At 29.3% G+C, this 24,720-nt stretch overlaps 3 protein-coding genes across 3 annotated transcripts; 1 reads left to right on the forward strand and 2 right to left on the reverse strand.

The window, feature by feature from the left end:
• Positions 1–9,957: 9,957 nt before the first annotated feature.
• On the reverse strand, positions 9,958–11,722 carry LOC124930131 (zinc finger MYM-type protein 1-like). Its single transcript, XM_047470492.1, has 2 exons — positions 10,558–11,722; positions 9,958–9,992 (listed from the first exon to the last, which is right to left on the reverse strand). Exons 1-2 carry the CDS (start codon positions 11,720–11,722, stop codon positions 9,958–9,960), a joined length of 1,200 nt encoding a protein of 399 aa, XP_047326448.1.
• Positions 11,723–11,734: 12 nt separating this feature from the next.
• Positions 11,735–12,673, reverse strand: LOC124930132 (zinc finger MYM-type protein 1-like). Its single transcript, XM_047470493.1, has one exon. It carries the CDS (start codon positions 12,671–12,673, stop codon positions 11,735–11,737), a length of 939 nt encoding a protein of 312 aa, XP_047326449.1.
• An 8,882-nt stretch (positions 12,674–21,555) lies between these two features.
• Positions 21,556–22,184, forward strand: LOC124932747 (protein indeterminate-domain 16-like). The gene has a single exon (XM_047473426.1). It carries the CDS (start codon positions 21,606–21,608, stop codon positions 22,113–22,115), a length of 510 nt encoding a protein of 169 aa, XP_047329382.1. The 5' UTR covers positions 21,556–21,605; the 3' UTR covers positions 22,116–22,184.
• The last annotated feature ends 2,536 nt before the right edge of the window (positions 22,185–24,720 follow it).

The following is a 24,720-nucleotide window of genomic DNA, read 5'->3' on the forward strand; positions in this document are numbered from 1 at the left end:
CCCTTTCTCTTTCTTCTTGTAAGCTTTTCAGATTAAGGGGTTTGATTGTCGCATAAGTTTCGATTTCTTCTATGAGGTCTTCAAGTTGTTACCCCAATTGTATTAGTGTATCACGAAGATCGTCTAGCTTTAGATGAACTGACTCATTGAACCTTCTTGGTGGGTTAGTTATTGTAAATTATGATGAATATGAGTATGTTGTGTTCAAGAGAACAAAGTCAGTTCAAATCCCTTTATCAAGTAAAACAAGCAATGCGTTGCTCGTATACACATAATCCCTAACACGCAATAGACGCTCAATTTACCCATTCACAATATATAACATGTAGAAAAGGATGAGTAAAATAGAATGAGTTATTTTATTAAAATCATAAGTGTTATGGATAAAATCACAAACTCAAGTCATAAAATAAAATAAGAAAAGAAAGCAAGCACCCATCATCCTTTCGTTACAATGTCGCTCATGTATCTTCATAAAGAGATTTACATTTCAAGCATAAAGAAGTCTAGTCTAAGTCTTCGAATCTTCAAGTCTTTTCGTCTTTCTTGATCATCTTTACGCATCATGCGTCTCTCTTGATCGTCTTTGCGTCTCACGCGTCTTTCTTGATTATATCTCTCTCGATCGTCTTTGTGTCTCACGCGTCTTTCTTGATTATATCTTACGCTTAGAATCTGAGTAGTAAAGACACAAAGAAAGAAAACTAGTTAAATTAGATTCTTCTTTTAGCTTTTCTAGGTTTCCTTGATTTTACTCCTTTGAAATTATTTGATTTAGCCTTAAATTTCGAAATTGTTCACATGTTTCATGGAATTTTAAAACTTTGAATGGATAAACTGAGCGCCTAGAAATATCTATATGCATACATGTATTTATCATATATAGTAGTCAAGTAAAGGGATTCGTGACGTGGCTTTGTTGCTCGACAGGACGAGACGAGGCAACGACTTGGCAAAATTGGTTTTTTGGCTTTTTGTTCTAAAGTTTGAAATGGCTTAAGAGAGAGATGTTCCACCGACAAGGATACTATCCCAAAAGGGATCTCTCGATGTAAGTGGAGCTCTCAATTGGACATCCCCCTCACCTCTATTTCAAAATCCCTCATTTTTAATAGTAGGGGATATTTGAAAAGAGGAGAGGGTTAATCTGGGTTTTTTCCTAGTGTTTTCTCAACTCTCAAATCACATAAAAGCCTTCAAGGCAAGGGTTGAGGGTGTCATTCACATTGACTACCATTAGCACATAAAACATAGATGTGTGAGCTTTATCCAACGATGTATACTTCCACACCTTCACATTGGAGCTCCAAGTCTCATGCAAATAATCAAGTAATGTCAACATGGAGTATGAATTAAAGAGTAAGAAAATTTAAATACTTGGACAAAATTACTTTGAAGTCAAATGTCGAATGTCCCCAGCAGAGTCGCTAGAAAACTGTGATCGATTTTTAAAAAATATTTTTTTTATTGACTAGTTTGAAAATTCTGGGACGCTTTTTAAAAAATTTATTTTGAAAACGTGAGGGGAATCAATTTTAATGTTTGAAAAATTTTAATTTTAAAAATGAGGTTTTGTAGACAACTCTATATTTTACCTTTCCGTCGAATCTGGGAGAGATTGAGAGTTTTTTAATGGTAAGTATGTCATAGGCCTACTTTAATTTTTTTTCAATTTTAATTAATCCTCACGACTAGAGAGTCGCCACCCAATTTTAAAAATTAGGAAATTAAGAGATGTGAGTTCGGCGTTTGATTACGTGTGGGAAAGGGTTTTTTAGACGCTATGTCCCACAACGTCCCTAAAGTCTCTACTAATTAATTTTGGTCTTTCTATAAAATTTCTTACGTTTTACATTTTAGAATTTTTCCATTTAAAACAATTAAAAATGTTTATATGAGATAAAAAAATAAAAAATAAAAAATAAACAAAGACAAAAGAAAACTGAAGCAAATAATCACACATAAAGTTATCCTAAAAATCAAAACTAGGCAAGTTATTAATCAAAAATTAATTTGGCCTAAGACTAGATTAATTTTCAAGAACTTTAGTGAATTATTTAATGGGTCTAAAATTTTATTATTTTTGGGGTTTATATTTTAAAAGAATTTCAAAAAAAAAGTCTTAAGTCTAAGGAAAATCCTAAGTCTAAGCTTGGGCTAGGTTCAATTTTAGTTAGGGTTTAATTTTAATTTTTTTCTAACCTAGGATCAAACAAGCCACAAACCTCAAATTTAAAAAAAAAAGTAAAAGAAAAAACAAACCTAAAGCTATATATAAATATAAAATAAAAGCCAAAAAGCTGAAGAAAGGCAGCAAGCTACGGATGGAAAGCGTCATTATCCTGGTTCAGCAGCAGCTGCTACAGAGCAAGCGTCGCCTGCGAAGCGTCAATAGGTTGGTTCAGCAGCAGTTGCAGCAGATGGAGCGTCGTCTGGAAAACGCCGGTATCCTGGTTCAGCAGCAATTGCAGCAGGGCAAGCGTCGGGTTTTCACCTAATACTAGCTAACAAACTATTTGGTGATCCAAATGGATCCCAAATTGCATAAAAATTTCTAGAAAGTCTTATATCCTAATTCTAATATCATACAAATGATGAATTAAATCAAAACAATTTTTTTATATCTTCTATTTTCCTCTCTTTTAAACATAATTAGATTATTAATCATATACAAGTAAATCCTAGATCTAATTTTATACAAAAATAAATCAAAACATTTTTTTTACTTTTTATTTTGCTTAAAAAAATTAATATATACACTATGTACAAGTAGGAATAAAAAAAATATACTAAACCAAAACATAATTTATTGTAAACTTATGCAAATATTTGATTTATGCTATAGAAGAAATAAACAATAAAAATAAATAAATAAACGTTGTGCAAATAAGCTTACAATGGGGCAGCTTTCTTTGCAAAGAGGAATAAAAATTCTAAACAAGAGGCTTATGACCCAACAAAACTAGTTGGAGCTCTTGCTTAGATTCTTGAAAGAAATGGGACAGATTTTTTAGAGAATAAAATGTGTAGCCTAAGAGAGAAGAAGGTGAAGGTGACAGTCCAAGGTCCACTTTTAGGGTGTTAAGAGGGGTATTTATAGGGAATTCACAAGGAAAAAACCTTATGGCCCAAAGGCCCACTTAACACCCTTGACATTGGAAAGATTTTTCCATTTTAAAATATGTCAAAATATTTTAAATGGAGCACTCTCCACTTGACATGTCACTAAATGTCAAGTGATATCTAATGGTATTTAAGCTTTAGTTAATAAATGATGTAATATTTGGTCATTTTAATTTTTAATTAAAAATGACAAAGCCTTCATGCTCACAGTTGAATTCTTATTTGTTTGTAACTTCTTCCCTTTTTTCTTGGCAACTTCTTCCTTCATCTTTTTTTCTTTATAACCTAAGGTGCTTCTCACGATTGTGTAGACATCGTTATCTTTTTATTTTTGCACTGGTATCCCTTTACACACCCTTTCATCATACAAAAAATAATATTTTATTAAAAAAAACAAATAAGTAATTTGAACAATTCTAATTAATAAATAAGATGCTAACTAACTTTTTCAAAAATAAAATCGCAAAACTAATCTAACAACTAATACGATTAATCTAACAAATTAATAAAACTAATCTAATTAAAATAAAATACACAAAATATAACTAACGACTTTATATAAAAACGTTAATATATATTTCGTAATTCTTTTTTTTTATAAATATCCAAGATAATTAATTAAATAAAACCTTGAATATTCTAAGTATAATAACTTCCCTAAGTGTTGTAACATAGACAAATTATTACCTTAACTTATTAAGGATCCAAAATCAATTATTTTCAAAAACTTCAATTGTTCTAAAAATAACCATCTTTAAAATAAATCGTGCTATGAGCCCGTGAATGAATTCAAAATATTTTATAGGCTCAGATTTAATAAAAGTATAAACTATAAAATTGGGGGGGTGAAAAATGAGTGTCTACAATCTCGAATAAGGCTAAATATGGAATAATCAGCATAAGATTGAGTAAACTCATATAATCGCAATGTAGAAGACAATTTAGTGAACCACTAGAGAGGAGACTGACGTAACCCATATAAAGATTTGTGTAAGCGACAAACCGTACCGGAAGGAGTAGAATAGTCTGGGGGAGGACATATAGACACTTCCTTAGACAAGTTACCGTGCAAAAAAAGCATTATGAACATCCATCTGATGAAGTTCCCAATTAAAAATAGCTGTAACAGCAAGAAAAATATGTATCGTACCCATTTTTGCAATTGGAGCAAAAGTTTTTGCATAATTAATGTCAGCACGTTGTCGGTTACCATGAACCACTTAGCGTGATGTATAATGTTTCACCATGCTAGAAGAGGTACGTTTAATTTTATAAACTCAATTGTTTCTAATTTCTTGCTTACTAGTAGGCAATCGAGTTAAAGTCCAAGTACCGTTGCATTCCAAAGTAGAGATTTCCTCGGTGATTGTTGTTTTCCATTGCGGTGATTTAACGGTCTCCATAAAAGAGGAAGGCTCTTTGCTATCTTAAAGAGCTTCTAGATAACACTTGTTAGATTCAGTTAATTAAAGAAAAAAGTAAAATTAATTAAGAAAGAAATAATTAATTAACTCAAAATAAGATAAATGCTTTAGTTGATTAAAATGAACTTAGGTGAATAAGTTTAATCAATACGACATGGTTTTAATGATGTGTTCGTAAACAAAACTAAGTTGTGTAAATGTTGTATGCACAAGTACAGCTTGAGAGACGTCTATCTTCAGCAGCAGTCTGAAGAAGTGCGCGAGCAGACGTCTCACTTCAACATACGCTCTGGTCTGAAGAAGTGCGCGAGTAGACGTCTCACTTCAACAGACGCTCTGGTCTAAAGAAGTGCGAGAGCAGACGTCTCACTTCAACAAACACTCTGGTCTGAAGAAGTGCATGAACAGACGACTCACTTCAACAGACGCTTTAGTCTGAAGAAGTGCACGAGCAGATTTCTCACTTCAATAGATGCTCTAGTCTGAAGAAGTGCGCGAGTAGACGTATCACTTCAATAGACGCTCTGGTCTGAAGAAGCGCGAGTAGACACCTTGCTTCAGTAGCCGTCTGAAGAAGTGTTAGCTTATCTGCAAGGCTCATCAACATAGCAAACATCAATATTCGTTATCAGTCGTCTGTCGAGTCAGCTTAATACGCTTATATGTCACGTACTCGATTATTCCTCTAGCTCGCATTGTACCTTCCAGTACACCACTTTCTAACGAATATTTTGTAGTACAATTTGGTACGCCGCGATCCAACAAATATATTCTTATGTACGTTCCTGTACACCTGGAGTACGTCTAACGGAAAGCTAACATGTATTCAAAAGGCGAATTAGACCGTTGCTACACTTCAGATATAAAAGGCATCATATTACAATGGTGAATCTCTTGATCTCTCTTCTACTCTCTTCCAATTACGAACTCTGAATGTTAAGCTCTGTGTGTTTACTTTCGCTAAGATCGTTCTATAATTCACTAAGTTAAGCTGAGCTATTGTTCACTATTCTACCTGATTGTATTATCAGTATTGTAAGTTGAATAGGTCATTGTTTGTTCAACAGAGTGATAGTTAGGAGTTTAGAAATAGACAGCTGTTAAGTCATGTGTTTTTAATTGGGTTTGTGTAGTTGCTATACGAATCAAAGTCTTTTAGTGAAAAACCTCCTGGAAACAGAAGAAGGGGTAACATAGGAGTTTTGTCTCCGAACATCCATAAAACACCTTGTGTTATTTCATTTTTGCATCTTATAATCATTTATCTATCGCTTCAAATTGAGCAAGCATTTCAACACTTGAATTCGTTCAAGTGCTTGCGAAGATTTGTGAAGAATATAAATAAATTTTAATCTCTAACATGATTAAAATTGAATTGAAATTGATAATTAGCACAACAATATTCAACTCTCCTACTATTATTGTACCTTATCCTAACAACACAATGAGTGATAGAAAAATTATTATAATTTACAAAATATGCAATGTCAACGAGCTTATTTGAGGTCCCTAAAGGTGATGGTAATGCAGTAGAAGGGGGTCTATATTTTGTTGAACCACTATATTTGTCACATGATTGTGAAAACGAGTCGAAACAATTTTGGTACGCAAGCCACAACCCATTTCTTCTAGGACCGAGGCAATAGTTGTGGATTGAGAGGGGTTGGCCAAACTCCCCCTAGAGTCAATAACTATGTCATCATCTGAATCAACCCATAATGATGGTTGATTAAAATATTTTTCTCATTTAGTTTTATCCATATCTAAAATAGAATCCAAGTAAGAGAACTGATCTTCAAAAAACTAAATGTCACGACCTACAAACAACTTTTGAGATTTAAGATCATATAACTTCCAGGCCTTTTTACCAAACGAATATCCTAAAAATATACAACGACATGAGCATGTGTCAAATTTATCTTTAATATACAGAGAATTGGAGGCATAACATAAATAGAGAAAAAACTTAAGGAAAGAATGATGTGGTGGTTTACCTAAAAGACATTCATTCGGAGTCTTAAGATCCAACAAAGGTGTTGGCGTAAAATTGATTAGGTGCGCAGCTGTAAGTACACATTCTCCCCTAAAAATATCGCAGAAGCTTAGCTTGAAAATATAATGCACATGCCACGTTAAGAATATGAATAATCTTACATTCAACTCTATCATTTTGTTGAGCCGTATCAACACAAAAGAAGTTTGTAAAAGAATGTCTTTTTCGTCAAAAAATGATTCCAATGAGGTAAATTCACGACTATTATCCAAACGAAACATGCGAATACATTTATCAAATTTTGTTTTCACCATATTATAAAATTGCTTAATCAAAGCACCAAGTTAACTTTTGCAAAGCATCAAAAATACCCATGTAGTGCGTGAAAAATCATCAACAAGAGTAAGAAATAACAAGATCCACAACTCGATAAAACCTTGTTAGGTCCTCAAATATCACATTGGACTAAATCAAAAATAGAAGTAGCACGTGTTTGTTTTCTCATAGAACAAATATAACAGTTCGTAGAACAACCTTTATTCAAAGTCTGTGAAACAAAAGGTAAAGCGGAAGTAACTTTCAAAGAGGGATGACATAAGCGTTGGTTCCATAACACATCAGATCTTTTATTAGAAACCGCATGAGCTTGAATTGTTGGAGTCGCAATCGGATAAAAAATATAGACCCCTCTAGATAGCACCCCCATTCCAATTAGGTTCCTTAAAGTGCGGTCCTAAATAACACAAAGTGTATCAGTAAAAATAATAATAAACAGTGGGAAGCATTAAGTTGAGATACCGATAATAAATTACAAGTCATCGACGGGACATGTAGCACATTATCAAGAGACAATCCATCAAGCAAAACACTACCAATTTTTGTCACAGAGATCGCAACAACATTAGGTAAACCAACACTAGTATTAATTGAGCTAGTGTTTAAAAAAAATTGAAGTTATTTGTCATATGATTTTAAGCCCCGGTATGAATATCCAATTATTGGAAAAAGACATACCCAATAATTTGTCAGAAGAAGTATTGATGATATTTACAGTTTGTAACAATTGTGACCAATACTCATCGGAAATAGACGGAAAATGTGCACGGTCAATCAAACCAGTAGACACCTCACTAAAGTGGGCAACTACCATGTGAGAGGAGGCAAGGCTACACCCCAGAGTCGTGGTGTTGTAGCGAGGAGCAACCTAAAATGTGTGGTCAGGTTGTGGTGTTGTCCAACATGACCACCACGAGCATCACTCTTAGCATGGCGTTTTTGATACCACTCCGGATAGCCATAAATCCAAAAGAAACTATCTTTCGTTTGATTTTTTTATTACAATGGCTACAAACCCTCTTATTTGAGCCATTGTCGGACCTATTAGGATGCATTAAGACTGCAATATGGACTGAAAAACCGACAGCCTCAGTCCTAGGAATAGATTTCCCTTCTAAAATAATCTACTTTCATTCCTCAACAACAACCTTATCATATGCAATATTAAGTGCAGGTAAAGGATCCATTATTTGAATAGAGGAGACATAATTACCAAATTTAGTAGCATCCAATCCAATACAAAATTAATGAAGAATAGCATAATTTTGAATCGTTGTATACTCAGGTGCAATCGCACAGGTGCACTTTGACAACTTCTCAATCTCAATCGTAGTTAAATCATCATGTAAACAACGCAATTTTGAATAGTATTTAGAAATAGAATTACAATGTTGCTTACACTCAGTAATCTAAGACTTAAACTCCATAATATGAGGACCATTGCCCATTGAAAATTATTCATGAAGATCATCCCACAAATCCTTAACCTTATCTGAATAACGAATGCGATCCCGGATCGATTCATCCAATGTATTCACAATGCACGCATGAAGCATCGAATTAACGATATCCCATTGAGCAAAATCTTGATGAGTGGCTACTGGAGGTATGATATCACCATCAAGGAAGCCTAATTTGTTCTTTACAGGAAGATTATTACGTATCATACGTCTTTGATCATCATAATTATCACCAGTTAATATAATCGGACTAATAATTGAGCCCATACCTTCACTAGGATGAAGGTAATATGGAGAGAAAGACTCATAACGAGCAGTACAGGAGGTTACATCAGTCGGTTCAGATGTCATGGATAGGGTTTAGAGTCGACTAGGGTTAATCAGAGAAAGAAGACGTTGAAAGAAAAAAACAACGTTCAAAAGTTTGAAGAAAAATAAAATCTCTCACCGAGAAAGCTCTTATATCATAATATTGAAAAAGTGTATGCATATTTTTTTGATCTCTACAGTGTGAAACAACTCATATATATACAAAAAAATACCATAACTATCTCCCTAAATTATGCATATAATTATGTCAAAAATATTTGAACAAATAATACAGCTAATATTATGCCTACAGTTACGTCTAAAATATTGGACCAGATAATACAGTTAATATTCAACTCAAAGTTTGAACCTTAAGTTAAAAACTCTACAAGTTCGAACTTTAAATAATAATTGACCATTTAGTCATTTGAGGAGGTGACTAATTTTTCTTTCTTTCTAATTCTTATATTAATTTTTTTCATTGGCTATTATAGTCTCATAGTTATATTTTAGTTGTTTTAATAAATAGTCTATTTCCATGTCTGTTTGTTGTTGAACTCTATCATATGTTTTTACATGTTACACTATTATTTAGTTAACCGGTTGATAAACTAACAATGTTATTTTACCTTCAACAGTCGCATTTGGTTGATAGGTGTCCTTCTTTTGGATATAACGGCATAGTTGTTATGCATTGCGTCAACTATAGAAGTTTTTTAGCGCAAGAGTAAATCAATGTCAATAGTCTAATAGCATCACACTGGTGACTATCTTTTGTTACATCTACTTCTAAATCAAGGTGTATTAATTATGCACCATATTTATTATGATTTTTTTATTTAGTTTGAAGATTATATATCATAAATATTTTAAAATTTCTTCTTTAATCTCATGTCGTTAAATTTGTTTCATTTTTGAGTTTGAGAAAAAATGTTAAGATATAATATGTTATATATTATCACAATCAATAATATTAATCAATAATATTAAATAGTATGATAATATTATTATAATTATATAGTCTTATTTAATGTCTATAAATTAGGCATTATATTTATAAAAGGGAAGGATCAAAAGAGAGAAGAGCAATATACTATCTGTTTTGTTAGGAGCAATGTATTAGCTAATTTATGCTTTTTGTGAAAATAGATTAGGTGTGGGTTTGGTCCCGTTTTAAACAAGTTGTATGCTCAAAGATGACACGGTTGACTTTACTCTTTGGTTATTTCATTCATTGAGAAGAATTAATCAAGAATGAAAAAATCTATCATGAGAATGAAACACTACCTACACAATCAATGTGTAAGGTTTCTTAGAGATCTCCCGTATGTCCCATGGAAGCTAACCCTATACCCATAGATGCCAGTAAGGGCGAATCCAGGATTTATTTTTTGACTGGGCTGATTTTAATTTTTTAGTAATTAAAATTATCAATAAATACCCCTAATAAAATAAAATAAATATAAAAGATCTAAGAAATGAACGAAATACCCGATTTAATAACAAATTTATATATATAAAAATTATCTCGTATTATTGAAAATGTAAAAATAAGACAATAAAATATATAAGATTTAACAAACTTTTACATATTATTTAAGTTGCAACCTTCTATTTTTTATAGAATAAAATTCATCTATTATAGAATCTGAATCAATATCTTCAACAAGCTCTCGTTCAATATAAATTATCATAGTATCGGCTAAAAACTCTTCTTCCATCTTATTCCGTTGAATAGTTTTCACATGTTTCATTGCTGAAAATGATCTTTCTGTAGTGGCAGTAGAAACTGGTAAAGTCAAAACAAGTCGAATCAATCTATCAATCAAATTATAATTTGATGACTTATTTGTTTCAACTAATCCGCGACACAATTCAATGATGGAAGACATATTTTGAAAATTCTCATTACGAGAAACATCAATTTTATAATGCTGAAGTTGGGATCTCAAATAATGCATTTCTTGTTCACTGAAGTCTCCTGGATAATACTTTTCAGCCAATTTGCAAATATCTTCACCTTTAAATGATTTAAAATTATCTTTAGGGTCCAAAGCAGAACTAAGTTTAAGGAGCTCTACTGCCTCATCGCTAAATCTGGAATTCAACTCTTCTTGTTGAAAATCTATCACTGAATTGAAGATATTGAAATGATAGTGTTGTTGAATTGTCAACAAATCTTTTTGTTGACATGAACGTCTTGTTGCACTTTTGTATGAAGCATTCAGATCCGGAATTTCAATGTCATGTTGTGTGCAAACCATTTGCACGTATTCTAGGAGATGATCAAATCCTTCTTCTCTAAAATTGAAAAGTAGTGCTTTAGTAGTTGATACTAGATCCATGGCATTTACAATATCAAGAGATTTGTTTTGCAAAGCTTGACAAAGCAGGTTTGTAATTCCCATAATTTTTTGCATCATATAAAGTGTGAAAACAAATTCAAAAGATCTCAAAGTTATCAAACAACCACATGCTTCTCCACGTAAAGAACTAGACGATCCTTCTTCCACAATACTTTCAAGAACAGAAATAGTTGCACCAAACATATCAATTAAACTGCAAATAGATTCAAAATGAGAGCTCCATCGAGTTGATCCACTTCGATGTAAATTACCAATTTGATTCATTCCTTTACCAGTATCCCGTTCACCCGAAGTAATCATACGATCAATTTCAATAGTTTGAACAGAATGTAACTCAGAATGCCATTTGGAGGAACAACCAATAAGATTAATAATGGTGGATAATTTTGAAAAAAATAGCCAAACAGAAATCTCTTTTGTAGAAGCTCCAACTAATGCTAATTGCAACCTATGAGCAAAGCAATGTATATAATATGCATATGGACACTCTCGAAGAAATAGAGCTTGAAGTCCATTCCAAGCACCAGACATGTTACTAGCACCGTCGTACCCTTGCCCTCTCATATTGGTGACATTCAAATTATGTCGAGAAAGAACATCTGATATGCTCTTCTTTAATGTTGAAGCAGTAGTATTTGGAACATTAACAATATCAAAGAAACGCTCTCGTAAAATACCCAAACAATCAACAAATCTCAAAATAATTGACATCTGCTCTTTATTTCAAATATCTTTAGCTTCATCAACTAAAATACAGAACTTCGCATCTCCAATTTCTTCACGTATTTTTTTTCTTACTTTATTTGCAAAAATATGCAAAATTTCTTTCTGAATAGTTGGTGAAGTATATGTTGCATTTCTTGGAGCTTTTTTTAATACTATATCACCAATATTAACATTCAATCGACCCATAAGTTTTATCATCTCTATAAAATTACCACGATTTTTAGAAGATGAAGATTCATCATGACCTCTAAATGCACAAGCTTGTAAACTAAGCCATCGAATACTCTCAATTGTCGTCTTAAGTCGTAATCGATTTTTCTGAACTTCATCTAAACTTTGGGCATTCAATATGTTGTCAATATGTCCACTTACTTTCATCAAATCTTCAACACATTTCACTGAATTACTATGTGAGGAAGTAGGACCTCCCACGTGAATTAAAAGTGGACATTTAACTCCATCGTTAACCCTTTTCCAGTTATTAAATCCATCAATAGTGAATGAAGGATTAATAGGTGATTTCTTTTGGAAAAGAAAACAAGGAAAACAAAATATTAAATCCTTTGATGAAGAATACTCTAACCAAAGAAACTTTTCAAACCACGAGTATTGAAATCTACGATACTGAGTTTGTGATCCAAACTTAGTTCTTGGATACTCATCTAACTTAGGTTGATACGGACCCATTCTAATATAAGACCGCCTAATTTCATCTTGTTGATTTATTGGATGTTGCCATATAGGAATCCGAATTGCGGGATCTCGTTCAAGATTATTAAGATCAATTTCAACCCTTGGAAAATTTAAAACAGGTTGTTCTTCTTCCGTATTAGATGCATAAGATTGAAGATTTACCTCGTTAACCGTAGATGTAGATGAATTTTCTTTATGTTTGAAAAACGACAGTAATGTCTTTCTTTTTTTTACTCCTTTCATTATCCATTGTAATCCTATTAACAAAAATATAGAATTAAAATAAGAATATATAATTTATACAATCTTATGTTATAAACAAAATTAATTGAGAAAGGTTAAAGAAAACTAACCGAGAAATTCAAAAGAGAGACAAGGATAGTTGTAGAGAAATTAAATCAAATAATCATATAAATTTAAATTGATTATGTTCTAAATAAATAAATAAAATATGAAAGTTTAAGTATGAATATAAAAAAAATATAATATAATATAATAATAATATAATTTAATATAATATAATAATAATATATATTATTATAGATAGATCATATTCTTATATAAAATATTATATTTTAGCCAGCTGTATATAATAGATATTATATATATATATATATAAAAAAAAAAAAAAAAAAAAAAAAATCACACTGGGCTACTGCCCACCGTAGCCCGCTGAGTGCATCCGCCATGAAGGACACTTCGATAGACGAATTGCCTCATGTCATGATACGACATGTGAACCCAAATCTATAGCCTTAAATATTATTGAGGAACAAGGTGTGTTGAGGGGACACGTTGCTGAGATCAAGAAGGCCTCATGACGACTGAGGAGGATTATGATCATCTTAATCTTTTGAAATCTTTAGAGGATTCCGAAAAGATAGGATTAACCCAACATTCGATAATTGGGTCCGAGGTACACCCTAAGGAAGGGGAATTAGTCATCGCTTTAGAAGCGGAAACTATGGCTAGAAAGACATGGATGCTTAATTAGTTTCATTGATCAACCTAGGTGCTTCAAAAGTACTACTTTAGAAAACAAGTCCAACCCATTAAAATTATAGTAGATAAGAATGAAAATATAAGGATAAAAATGCATTACAAAAGGGAAGCCTATAAGATCAAAGTGGCACAAAATATGTTTGAAAATGACTAGGTAAACTTATAACTACAAAGAAGATTGATACATAATCACCCGATTATCCGATGTTCTCATGGTTTAAGTTGGATTTGCATTTTTTTTCACTCTCGATGTCATGTTGTTGACAATTTAGATGAGTTTTGTATCAAACCATGTTGAACTTGTTATGACATTTACTCTTTAAAATGACAACAATTAATCTTAACATTCAAGGACAATTATTGCCCAATGTGCCTTTAACAATAAAATATTAATGAGATGAAGGTTTAATGCCGGACCCATTAAAAGATAATCCTAATATAGAAATTATATTTATATAAAAAAATGTATAATGAATTATATACTTGAATTGTCAATTTATTATATAAATAAGTGCATTGCACAAAAAAAAAAAAACGTGCAATAAATTTGAATGGAAATGAACAAGTGACATGATTAGTCCCATTTATTTATTTGCTTTAGTTTGGCAAAAGAATTTTGGGTGGGGCACCAAATCAAAATATTAAAATCACACCAAAAAAATAAATCAAAATATTAAAATGAGACTAAATATTGTTATATTTACAAATTGAGATTTAAATTTTGCATGATTATCAGTAGTATTCAATATTTGGTGAATTCGAATTTATAGAATTCGAATTTAAATTACGTAATGTGTTTTAAATCAAATTGAATTCAATTATGGTTTTCGATTTCATTTACAAGTTGGGTTGCAACTCGGAAAGAAAAAAAAAAAACCAAATAAATTGAATAACTAAAAGTCGAATTGAACTTATGAACAACCTTAGTTAAAAGGTTTTGAAGGAATTATTGTGGGCTCATATTCCTTGGGCTGTAGAAAGAGTGAGAAAATTATTGGTATTGGACCTTTTGGTACTTGATAGGCTACTAAGAAAACTATCATGGGCTTTTCTCTATGCAAAAAAATGACAAAAATAATACAACTAATGTTTAATTAAATAATAAGTCAGGTTGTACTCCAGATATTTGAAATTGGTTTTAAAATATTTTAAACCCTGAGTTTCGATTTATGTAGTTTTATCAGATTCAAAAAAAAAAATATTGCGAAATAATACAATTATACTTTGAAATTGATTTTGAAAAAAACAAAAATCATTTTATATATTTATTTTGAAAAGCAAATAATTATGTAACTTAAAGATTTGAAAATTGATTATTGATTTTTAAGAGAAATGTTTTTTTCAATTATAAGTTGTACTTAAATTTTATATATATTTTTTAATTTCAAGATAGTAGGTTTGACAATTTTACCGCTACTAAACTGTGGTTTTAACAGTTTCATAAAAAGTCGGTCATTCGATATTCGATTTTGTTAGTACGATTAATTTCAATTAAATTTATACCGTTTCGATTCGATTTAAACAATTTGACTAGTTTAACTTTACAAAAATAGGGTGGATTGAGACCGCAGGAGTAGAGTTATCATTCTAATTGTCACATTCTATTCTGAGATTTTTTTTTAATCTAATTCGTGTTTTTGTTTGGTTTCAATTTTTTATTGGAAAATACCACTTATATTATATTTCTAAAAAACAATTTCTATGGTAAAATTATATTTGTATGTATTTAATATATTAAAAATTCATATTATTATAAAAAAAAATAAAGTTAAGTCTTATAAATAATTGATAAATAAATATATTAAAAATATTATATATTTATTTGTTTTTGTTATTTTTTTGGACAGAAAATACTCATAGTTCTTATGGGAGCACGAGGAGATTTTTCACTCATATTATTCATGATAACTATTAGTCACTACATACAAATTATCTTAAACAAACCAATTTGAATCAGAAAGGATTATAATTATGATCTCAGACTATTAGATTTGATCCATCATAATCATTTAGTTGAGTTCAAGCAATGAATTTCATTGTAATTTCAAAGTGTTACTATTATAATTTGATTGGGACAAAAGGGATTTGGTACACCTTTTCTTGCTGTGATGGTGTCATTTTAAAATTTAAGACCTGAAGTTTTGAATATTCCATATGTTTTAATTAAAAGTATTCTTAGGGCAAAAATTCAATATTACTATTCTAAGATAGTGACAAATATATGATGCTCATGACAATGAAAGCAAATAATCCTACAAGTTAAGATTGCTTATAGTTATGATATGTGTCAATACCTACAATTTATTTAATCATTATTTGTCCATGTCTTTTAATTGAATCACTACCCCTTTAATAATGACTAGTACTGATTAAATATATAATATATCTTCTGGTCTGAGTTAAATTATTGATGATTGATGTAATATTTCTTAAAGGGATGAAATTATTTGATTGATCCATTTCTTACCAGAGACATAAAAATAAATGGTAAAAACTTGTCAAATTACATTTATAAAATGGTAAATAAATAAATAAAAAACTTGAACATTTTTTTTAATTTAAGAAGCCAACACTGCAGACATAATCTTCAAGTTAAATTTAATATATTTTTAAGTTAAAAAATGAATTTGTGACATTTAAATTATTTGATAAAGTTTTATAATATTAAAACAATAACTGAATCACAATTGGTGAATCATTTCTAACAACAAAGACTGCAATCATTAGATGTATATATTATAATTAATTCATGATTTTGTTTTAGGTTAACTTTCTACCTTACAAACAAAATTATAATTAATTTATTGAAATTTGAATTAATAAGACACCTAATTATAAATTTAACCAAAAACAATATTTTTCTTTTAGCATAGAAGGTCATCCCCTATTTATCTTGAAATTATATATAAAATATTATAATGTTTAACCAAAATGTTCACACCAAGCTATTCTGGAGACTATAGTACAATATACAAATCAAACCTTTTACAAGTCTCACAACAACAATAAATAAAATAAAGAATTGTGTTATTTATTTTATCCTTATAAAGAAAAATTGTTATCCACTCATCCATAAAAGCCAAACTATCCAAACCAATTAAATATTCTTCTTCTTCACTTCATACTTCTTTTGGTTAAATTTTATGTATGTGAGTTGTCACTTTTAATAGAAACAAAAGTTATTATTTCAAATATACAATTTGTATATTTAGTAATAAGTTGTGAAATATCACAATTAACATCATCTTTAAAATATAAACTATATTAAGTACATCACAATTTGTATGCATGATTATAAGCTTTATGCTTATCTCATTGGTTTGGTTAGCTCCCTGTTCACCTCTGCTAGAGATATTTTATATGAATCTTCTTGAATCTTGACGACGACCTTATTCTGATTTTGATCTAGCTATATCGTACTTTTTATTTTTCATTTTGAGTATTAATTTGATTTCTATGTATTCAAATAATATTTATGATGGTAAGTGTTGCTTACAATTTGTTGTTAATTAGTTGAATGCACATGAATTTGTTGTTATTTATGTTTTCCATTTTGTTTCTCTTGTACTACTTGGTAAAATCTGAACTATAAAACATTAACAACCAATAAACATAAACTTGTATAAAGAAGTAAAGAATTGAATAGAAAAGTACCCAAGACAATATTATTAATCATAGATGTATTTATTCATTATAAATTCAAATGTTCTAATTAATCTTCTATTTATTGATAAGTTACAAAATATAAGAAGATAAATCTACTAAGTAATTCAAGTAACAAAAATCTTGTTTAAGAAATTAAATATCACATATTGTATTAATACTAAGACTATCTTAAATTGAATTGAGGAAAAAACTAACTTCCTTAATTAATTCACAATATATATATAAAGAGAGAAATCAACATAAAATTAGGAAAAGTATACATACTAATCAGTAATATATAATTAATTAAGAAAAATATTAATCACCAAATATTTTGTTTTCTTTCATGTGTGAAAGGGAACCCTAGCTAGTTGTTATTGGACTTGAATTGCACCGTGGATTGAGACCACTGTTATTAATTATCATCTTTAATCCAATAGCGCCTTCTCTCTGAAAAAAAAAACTGTTGAATACTTAAAAAAATCATTGAGATTTAGTTTTAAAAAACAAAAAAGAGAGTATTGTCATCCCATGTTAATGGATTTGTTTATTATTAGTGTTGTTTTCTTCTCAAATTAGTAGGTTTGAAAAAGACCTAGAGCCCCCACGGAATAATGAGGCCATGCAGACAAGCTTCGTATAGTAAAAAATAATAGTGTCAGGTAAAATATGACACATCAAATCGTAATTAATATCTTTCATTTAATTATGGTATAAAAACAGTATTTAAATTAAAATAAAATAATGTTAATAAAAAAAAAACTCATTTAACTCATTTAAATGTATAATTAATAAAAGTTCATTTAAATGTATATATTATATCTTATTTTTTTTTATTAATTTATTAATTAATTTATTTATTTTTAATTCTTTTTCTTTGTAATTTTTTTATTTTCTTTAATATAAAAAATAAAATTATTAATCTTTCTATTTAAGTTTTTTATTGAGTTTTATAATAATAATAATAATAATAATAATAATAATAATAAACAAAATCATTGAGTTATTATTATTTTTAATTTTTTTTTTTTTTTTTTTTTTGTATAATCTTGATTATTACTTTTTTGGTATGGTTGGATTTGATGTTTTTGGTATTAAATGATCTTTTGTTGTTAAAGAGATGAATTATTGTAATATTCAAATATTATCTTTTTAAAGAGACCATATAATTTTAAAATAATTAAAAATATATAATCGAAAGAAATAAAGTTAAAATAATCAAATATCAAACACTAACTCATGGATAAATAGAATGAAAAAAAATAGATATATAGATGGAGAGAAATTAATTAATTAATTAATAAAAGAAAATATAGAAAGAAATTGATTAATTAATTGATAAAAAAAATGAAAAAGAGAAAAAAATAATATTTAATTAATAATTATATAATTTTTTTTAAAAAAAATTTAAATCTGTTTATTTACGAATGCTAAATGAGTCAATTTTTTAATTGGAGATACGGTTTAAATAATTTTTTATTAGTTTATACATCTAACTGTACAAATATAATTTTTTTTCTTAATAAAAATATATCTTTTTTATTTTTTTATTTTTCTGTAAGAGAAGAACAAGACCTTACAGCTTTCTTTCTCCTTCTGTTTGTTTATCTTGTTCTAGCAAACAATGAAAAATGGAAGACTTGTTTTTCTCTTGTCGCTGCTAGAAATTCATACTCGTCTAAAGCTTCGACTAGTAAGCAAGCTTCATCCTCTCTTCTCTAACGTTGCTGGTAGATCAATTCAAAAAACACAATTCGATATCAATTATTGATTTGATTAACCACATTATTTAATAACAATACATAAAATAAAATAAATAAAACTAAGAGAAATACATAAAATAAAAGAAAGATTGCGAGATATAATGATGTTTGTTCAATCTATTATAACGTTGTCAAAAATCTCGTAATTATATTAAACTTTTAGTATTAAAATCCTATATTACATTATATTTATAAAATAACACATAAAATCTTAAAAACTAAATAAGTCCAAAATATGCATTAACTCTAAACTCTAAGTAGAATCAACGTTTCATTTACATAAAGTCTAAAAGGGTGTTAAGGGTTCTTAACTTGTTTCCCTAAGTAAATAATTGTTCCATTTTCAGCTCTAAATGTTCATGGTAACCTTCTTATAAGCGTTACTAATACTAGCTCATGCTAGGGGTCTAGTCAAAGGAATGTGTTTATGCCATTACCAAAACTATAAGACGTTGGGACAATATCCCTAAGTCTAAATTTTTAGATCTTCGACCAAGAGATATCATCAATATGGGAAAGGAACACATGTCATTAGAAACTTTTAATGATGATTGAGTGAATCTATTGGAGATAGCTCAAATTAAGATGTTTAGTTTCATAACATCACACTAAGGTAGTTCAGTGGTAAGAGTCGGCTTAAGAAACCAAAATGTCACGAGTTCAATTCCATTGGAAAGTGTTTTGAGTTTAAACAGGAGTCCATGGCGTTTGAGGTGTCAGGCTAGTTCTCTTTTATTTAAAAAAAAAATGCTTGTTTCATAACAAAAATTTTGTTCTAGTAATAGCAAATGGATAGACCTAGTCCCCATTCATTCTTTGTCGGGTATTGTACCCCCAATGACACGTTACATACATATATATTAAGTTTATTATCATATTAAAGAAAATAATAAGAAAAACAGCTAAAGAAAATATGGGTAATGGTCAAAAGAAATAAAAGTTTAAGAAATTAATGCTTAGTGCTTCATATATATATGGTTTGTAGCTGTTCAATTGAAAGAGATGGCTCATAATCTCTATGAGATATTTTTAAAAAAGCAATATTACATTGATATTGATAGCCTTTCATAGTCCGAAAAGTCCCAACATAATCAAATTTACTCTCTATTTCCACTTGAAACCTTTTTTTAATAGAAGCGAGACTAATATCTAGTAAGGATGTTTATGATTCGGTTTTATAACTAATCTCACTTACAACGAATTAACTTGGTTATACAATATTCTTGATATCGACAATCAAATTGACAATCAAGTTGTTGGCTAAATGTTCGGTTAATCAGTTATCTATTTGTACTTTTTTTTAAAACTACATAAATAAAGTTCTTAAAATAAATATATGAAAACATTCAAACTACTTATAACTATGGATTTGTAAAAAATTAGAACCACATTCCATCGTGGTTATATTGTTATAACCAAATGTCGATTTTAAAAAATTCATGTGTGTCGATTAATATTTTTTTGAGTTAACATATGTATACTAATATCTCGTATTATTGAGGAGTAGCTCTATACCTAAATATCCCATTGGCACAACACAATGTGGCTATTCGCGTTCGATTTTTGCATCACCCTGCCCATGAATATTTTGATCTAAGTTCATACTTTCAAATAAGTAAAGAAAGTCCCTCCATAACTGTCAAGAATAGAAACTATATATGATAGTGAGTGGTCCTTCTCAATCCTATATATATATATGGTAGAATCCTAAAAAAAATCCCTTCTTCCCCAATAACGACCATGATCCAATAATTTTATGCCTTTCACTACATACAAGTATACCGTCACTATATAAAAATTGTTACAACTTATACATTGAACACGAAAATAGCAACAAATTAATACTTTCTATATTTAGTACTATTCAAACTTTCAAAACAAATTTTACATATATATCAAAAAGTATGACTAATATTTTTAAAGGGTGAGAGGACAATTCCTTTCATGGTATGATCATAAACGTTTACGGATCAAGAAATTGAGAGAATCCAAACGAAAGTGTGATTCAAAAATTTGTCACATATATTAGCCACTAGACAACTATTATTATTTTTAAAAGGAAAATGATAGAGCGGGAAAATTTTGACAGGAATTTGTAAGGAAATGATGTGTCATCCCTCCATTGGATTGAAATTTTAAAATTCTCTCCTATTACATTTTTAATCTAATGGATGAATGACACATCATTTCCCTACAAATTTCTGTCAAAATTTTCCCGCTTTCTATCATTTCTCTTTTTAAAAATTTGAGATATATATAATAAATTGTTAAAAGCCCAATACAACCTTTATGTAGATTCTTTTCCGTCATAAAAACAACATTTTGCAATAAGAAAGTAAAATAAAAAAAGAGATAGACAACATTTTGCAATAAGAAAGTAAAATAAAAAAAGAGATAGATATCATTCTAAACCCAAAAAAATCATAGAAGAAACACTAAACAAACTATCAAAAGAAACACACTAGATAACTCATAATTAAAAAATTAGGTGAAATGAAGATGAAACTAATTAGCTAGTAGCTTCAATGAAATTACAAATTACAATACACAAATTGGTCACAACTTCCAAACAAATAAAGACAAGAGAAGGTTAAATATGACATTTCAAGTTTATGTCCCTCTTGAAAGTTCCTCCTTTCTTATGGTGTGCCATCTTCGTGAATTGTACGTGAGTGTTGTCTATATATATTTACAACCCACGCCACTGACCTCTCAAACACCCTAATTTCTTCTTCTCTCTCTTCTCTCTTTCTTGCCCTATTTTCATGGATCATGATCATAGGGAGCTCCAATTCTTCCGGCCAACTTCCTCCTCTTCTTCTACCAGAATCCCTCCATGGCAAACGGCGGCGACACCGATCCAACCACCACTCAAATTCCGATCACCGCCGTCTTCTCCATCCGATCCCTTTGAAATGGGTCCCTCCTTAGACCTCCAACTTTCAATCTGTGTTCGAGCCCCTTCAAAGAAGAGGCCTCCACGGCCAGCTAATCGGGACCCACTTTCAGTGGAGGCGCTGAGGTGGCAGGCGGCGGAGCAGATACAGCTGGCGGCGGCGGAGAAGGCTTACGCAGAGAGAGTGAGAGAGATGACGAGGAGAGAAATGGAACTTGCAAGATCTGAATTCACCCGAGCTAAACGGGTATGGGAACGGGCTAGGGAAGAAGTTGAAAGGGCTGAGTTAATGAAAGAGAAAGCTACTCGCCGAGTTGACTCGTCTTGCATGGAGATCACTTGTCATTCATGTAGGCATAAATTCCGACCGGTTAATTAATTAACTTTTAATTAATAATAATTATATGTATAGAGTTTTAATTAATTAATAATAAGATTTCTATGTTGTTGTGTATATAGTCATTTTCTATTTTGTTTATGGTTTTTAATTTGAATGCGATACAAAAACGCGTCGAGATTTGAGTTCTGACATGAAAAGGACATTTAGATCCACGTCGAATTTAGCACCTTTGAGAATCTTGACCGACCTTAGATTTATGTTTTACTTGTTTAATTTGTTTGGTAACTTTTATGGATTCTTTAGGGCAACTTATATCAAATTTATTGATTTGTTTCTCTACAAAAATGTGATCTTCATTATTGTGGAACTCATGAAAAGTTTCTAGCGTTTCAAAAACAAAAAACATAATTAATGTTTTATACTTAATTTTGCTACATGTATTGATTACTAAATTAATGTTCAATCTTGTTTTTTTTTGGTATACAAAATTATTCAATTAGCTAGTTAGGTTAGAGAATGTTTGATCTAGGACTTTTTAAAAAGAAAACAAATTAAGTTGGATTTTGTTTTTAAATTCAAATATTGCAAGAGCTTAGATCTATCATTGAAGTGGGGTACTTTGTATTAGGATAATGTCTATTGAGAAGAATGCATTATCAAAATGTAGACATAAGGAGAATTTATAGGGCGGTGTCTATTTTTCAAAATATTAAATGAAGTGTGAAAAAAAGTTAAAAAGCTACACCAAAAAGAGAGAAATGTTCCAGCTTTAAAATGTCATTAATTACTACTCAAGGTTTAACTCGCGATATAACTCACTAAGAGCAGCAACACACGTGGATATGGTTGAGATCGCCTTTGTGTGAGGTTTTTTTTTTCTTTCATTTTCGTGATGTTTGTTTCTCTATGTTTTTTTTTAACTTTTTTAATTTGGTGATGTTTATTTTAACAAACAATGTTCAAACTTGTACCTATTAAATTTGATTTACCCCTTAGAGTGGTCTTTACAAATTTCAACAAAAAAAAGGTCTAATTTTGTTTTAAAAAATCAAATATTATGTTAGACTTCATTAAAAGTAGTGAATTAGACCACAATATAATAAACACTTAAAACAATAGATAAATTAATTATATAAATTTAGACACATACTCTAACATGAAAAAAAAAATGTTATGAATTGTTTAAATGATAAAATGTTTGAACTAAGAATGTTTTTATTGAAATGGGGAGGTTATTATTATAAATATATTTAATTTCCTTTAGGAAATAAATCTCTTAATTTAAAAATTTTACAATAACAATGTTTTAGTTCTAGTTCTCATAAAAAACAAATAATTTAAAGAGTGGTTCATTGGCATGAGTTGTGCTAACATTTCCAAAGATTTGTCAATATCTAGACACCTAAATACACACAAAAGGAAATATGTTTAAATTAAGATACTTATAATAAAAGCAATAAAATAAGTGAATAATTATTTTGACATAGATGTTAAATGTTAATTGATAAGAGAAAAAAAATATAATTTTATACCTAAAACATACAAAAAAATATATGGAATTATTATAGTGTTAATATACCCAAATAATTGGAGACTTTTTGGAAAATTGGTCATTTCATTCAAGAAGACTTAATTAGAGGTTATGTCAAAAGGACAAATACAATAGTGTTAAAAAAAACAACAATCATGACAAAGAAATAAGCCAAAAGAAATAAATATATAAATTTGTGCTTTCTTTTTTAAAAGTGAAAAGCATTTTCATAAATTTGACAAAGTTTTGAATTTTTATTAGAGTCTTTGCTTAAGTTTGTAATGGAAATTAATCACGTTCTTAGTGGATTAATCTGAGTGCCCTTATCAATAAAGAGTGACAATTCAAGAATTATGTTTTTTTTATTTAGTCTAGTTATCTATCTATGCTATTATATACATAATCTTGTACAATACATAAGAACAGATAACTGTATATTTTTATGTTTAAATTTACCTCTCAAAAGCTGATAAATGCATATATATTCCATAACATTATTTTATTATTAGTTTGTAATTGTAGTGTAAACTGAGGATGGTTATTTGGAATTCAGCTTTCAAAATTAATTTATTTTTTTTAATTTTTTTCAAACTAACCTAATTACTTTTCAATCAACAGTATTTTTTTATTTATTTAACCATTATAGCTTATTATTAAATACATCTTAAATTTAATTATTTATATTATATATATTCAAATTGTTATTTTTATAAATTTAATATATAAATATAAATTATTATTTTAATACATTTAATTATAAATATATATATATATATTTATACATTTAAATTATTATTTTATATAATATAATAAATATCAATTTAACTTACTCAATACTAATTAATTTAAATAATTTAACCATAACAAACAATAACTTAATAATAAATAAAAATAATTACAATCTTTTTTTTTTATGATTGTCGATCTTGTTGAGAATGTCGTTCAATATTTATGTCGCATATGATCTTTTAGTCTGACCTTCCACAAATTATAATCTTTCGCGATGTATTCAAAAAGGTCATAAGAGACATATCAAACATATCCTCGCCAAGAATTAAAAAAAAAAGGATTATTTTAATCATATTTATTAATTATTAAGTTAGAACAAGTATT

Source organism: Impatiens glandulifera, chromosome 3 (genome assembly GCF_907164915.1).
Source record: "Impatiens glandulifera chromosome 3, dImpGla2.1, whole genome shotgun sequence".
Taxonomy (NCBI): domain Eukaryota; kingdom Viridiplantae; phylum Streptophyta; class Magnoliopsida; order Ericales; family Balsaminaceae; genus Impatiens; species Impatiens glandulifera.

Coding starts and splice junctions, on each gene's coding strand:
- LOC124930131 (XM_047470492.1), bottom strand. CDS start 11,722: ATGTCAATTATTTTGAGATTTGTTGATTGTTTGGGTATTTTACGAGAG. Junction 9,993..10,557: donor TTATAAAATTGATGTTTCTC/GTAATGAGAATT, acceptor CTATGGGTATAG/GGTTAGCTTCCATGGGACAT.
- LOC124930132 (XM_047470493.1), bottom strand. CDS start 12,673: ATGAAAGGAGTAAAAAAAAGAAAGACATTACTGTCGTTTTTCAAACAT.
- LOC124932747 (XM_047473426.1), top strand. CDS start 21,606: ATGGATCATGATCATAGGGAGCTCCAATTCTTCCGGCCAACTTCCTCC.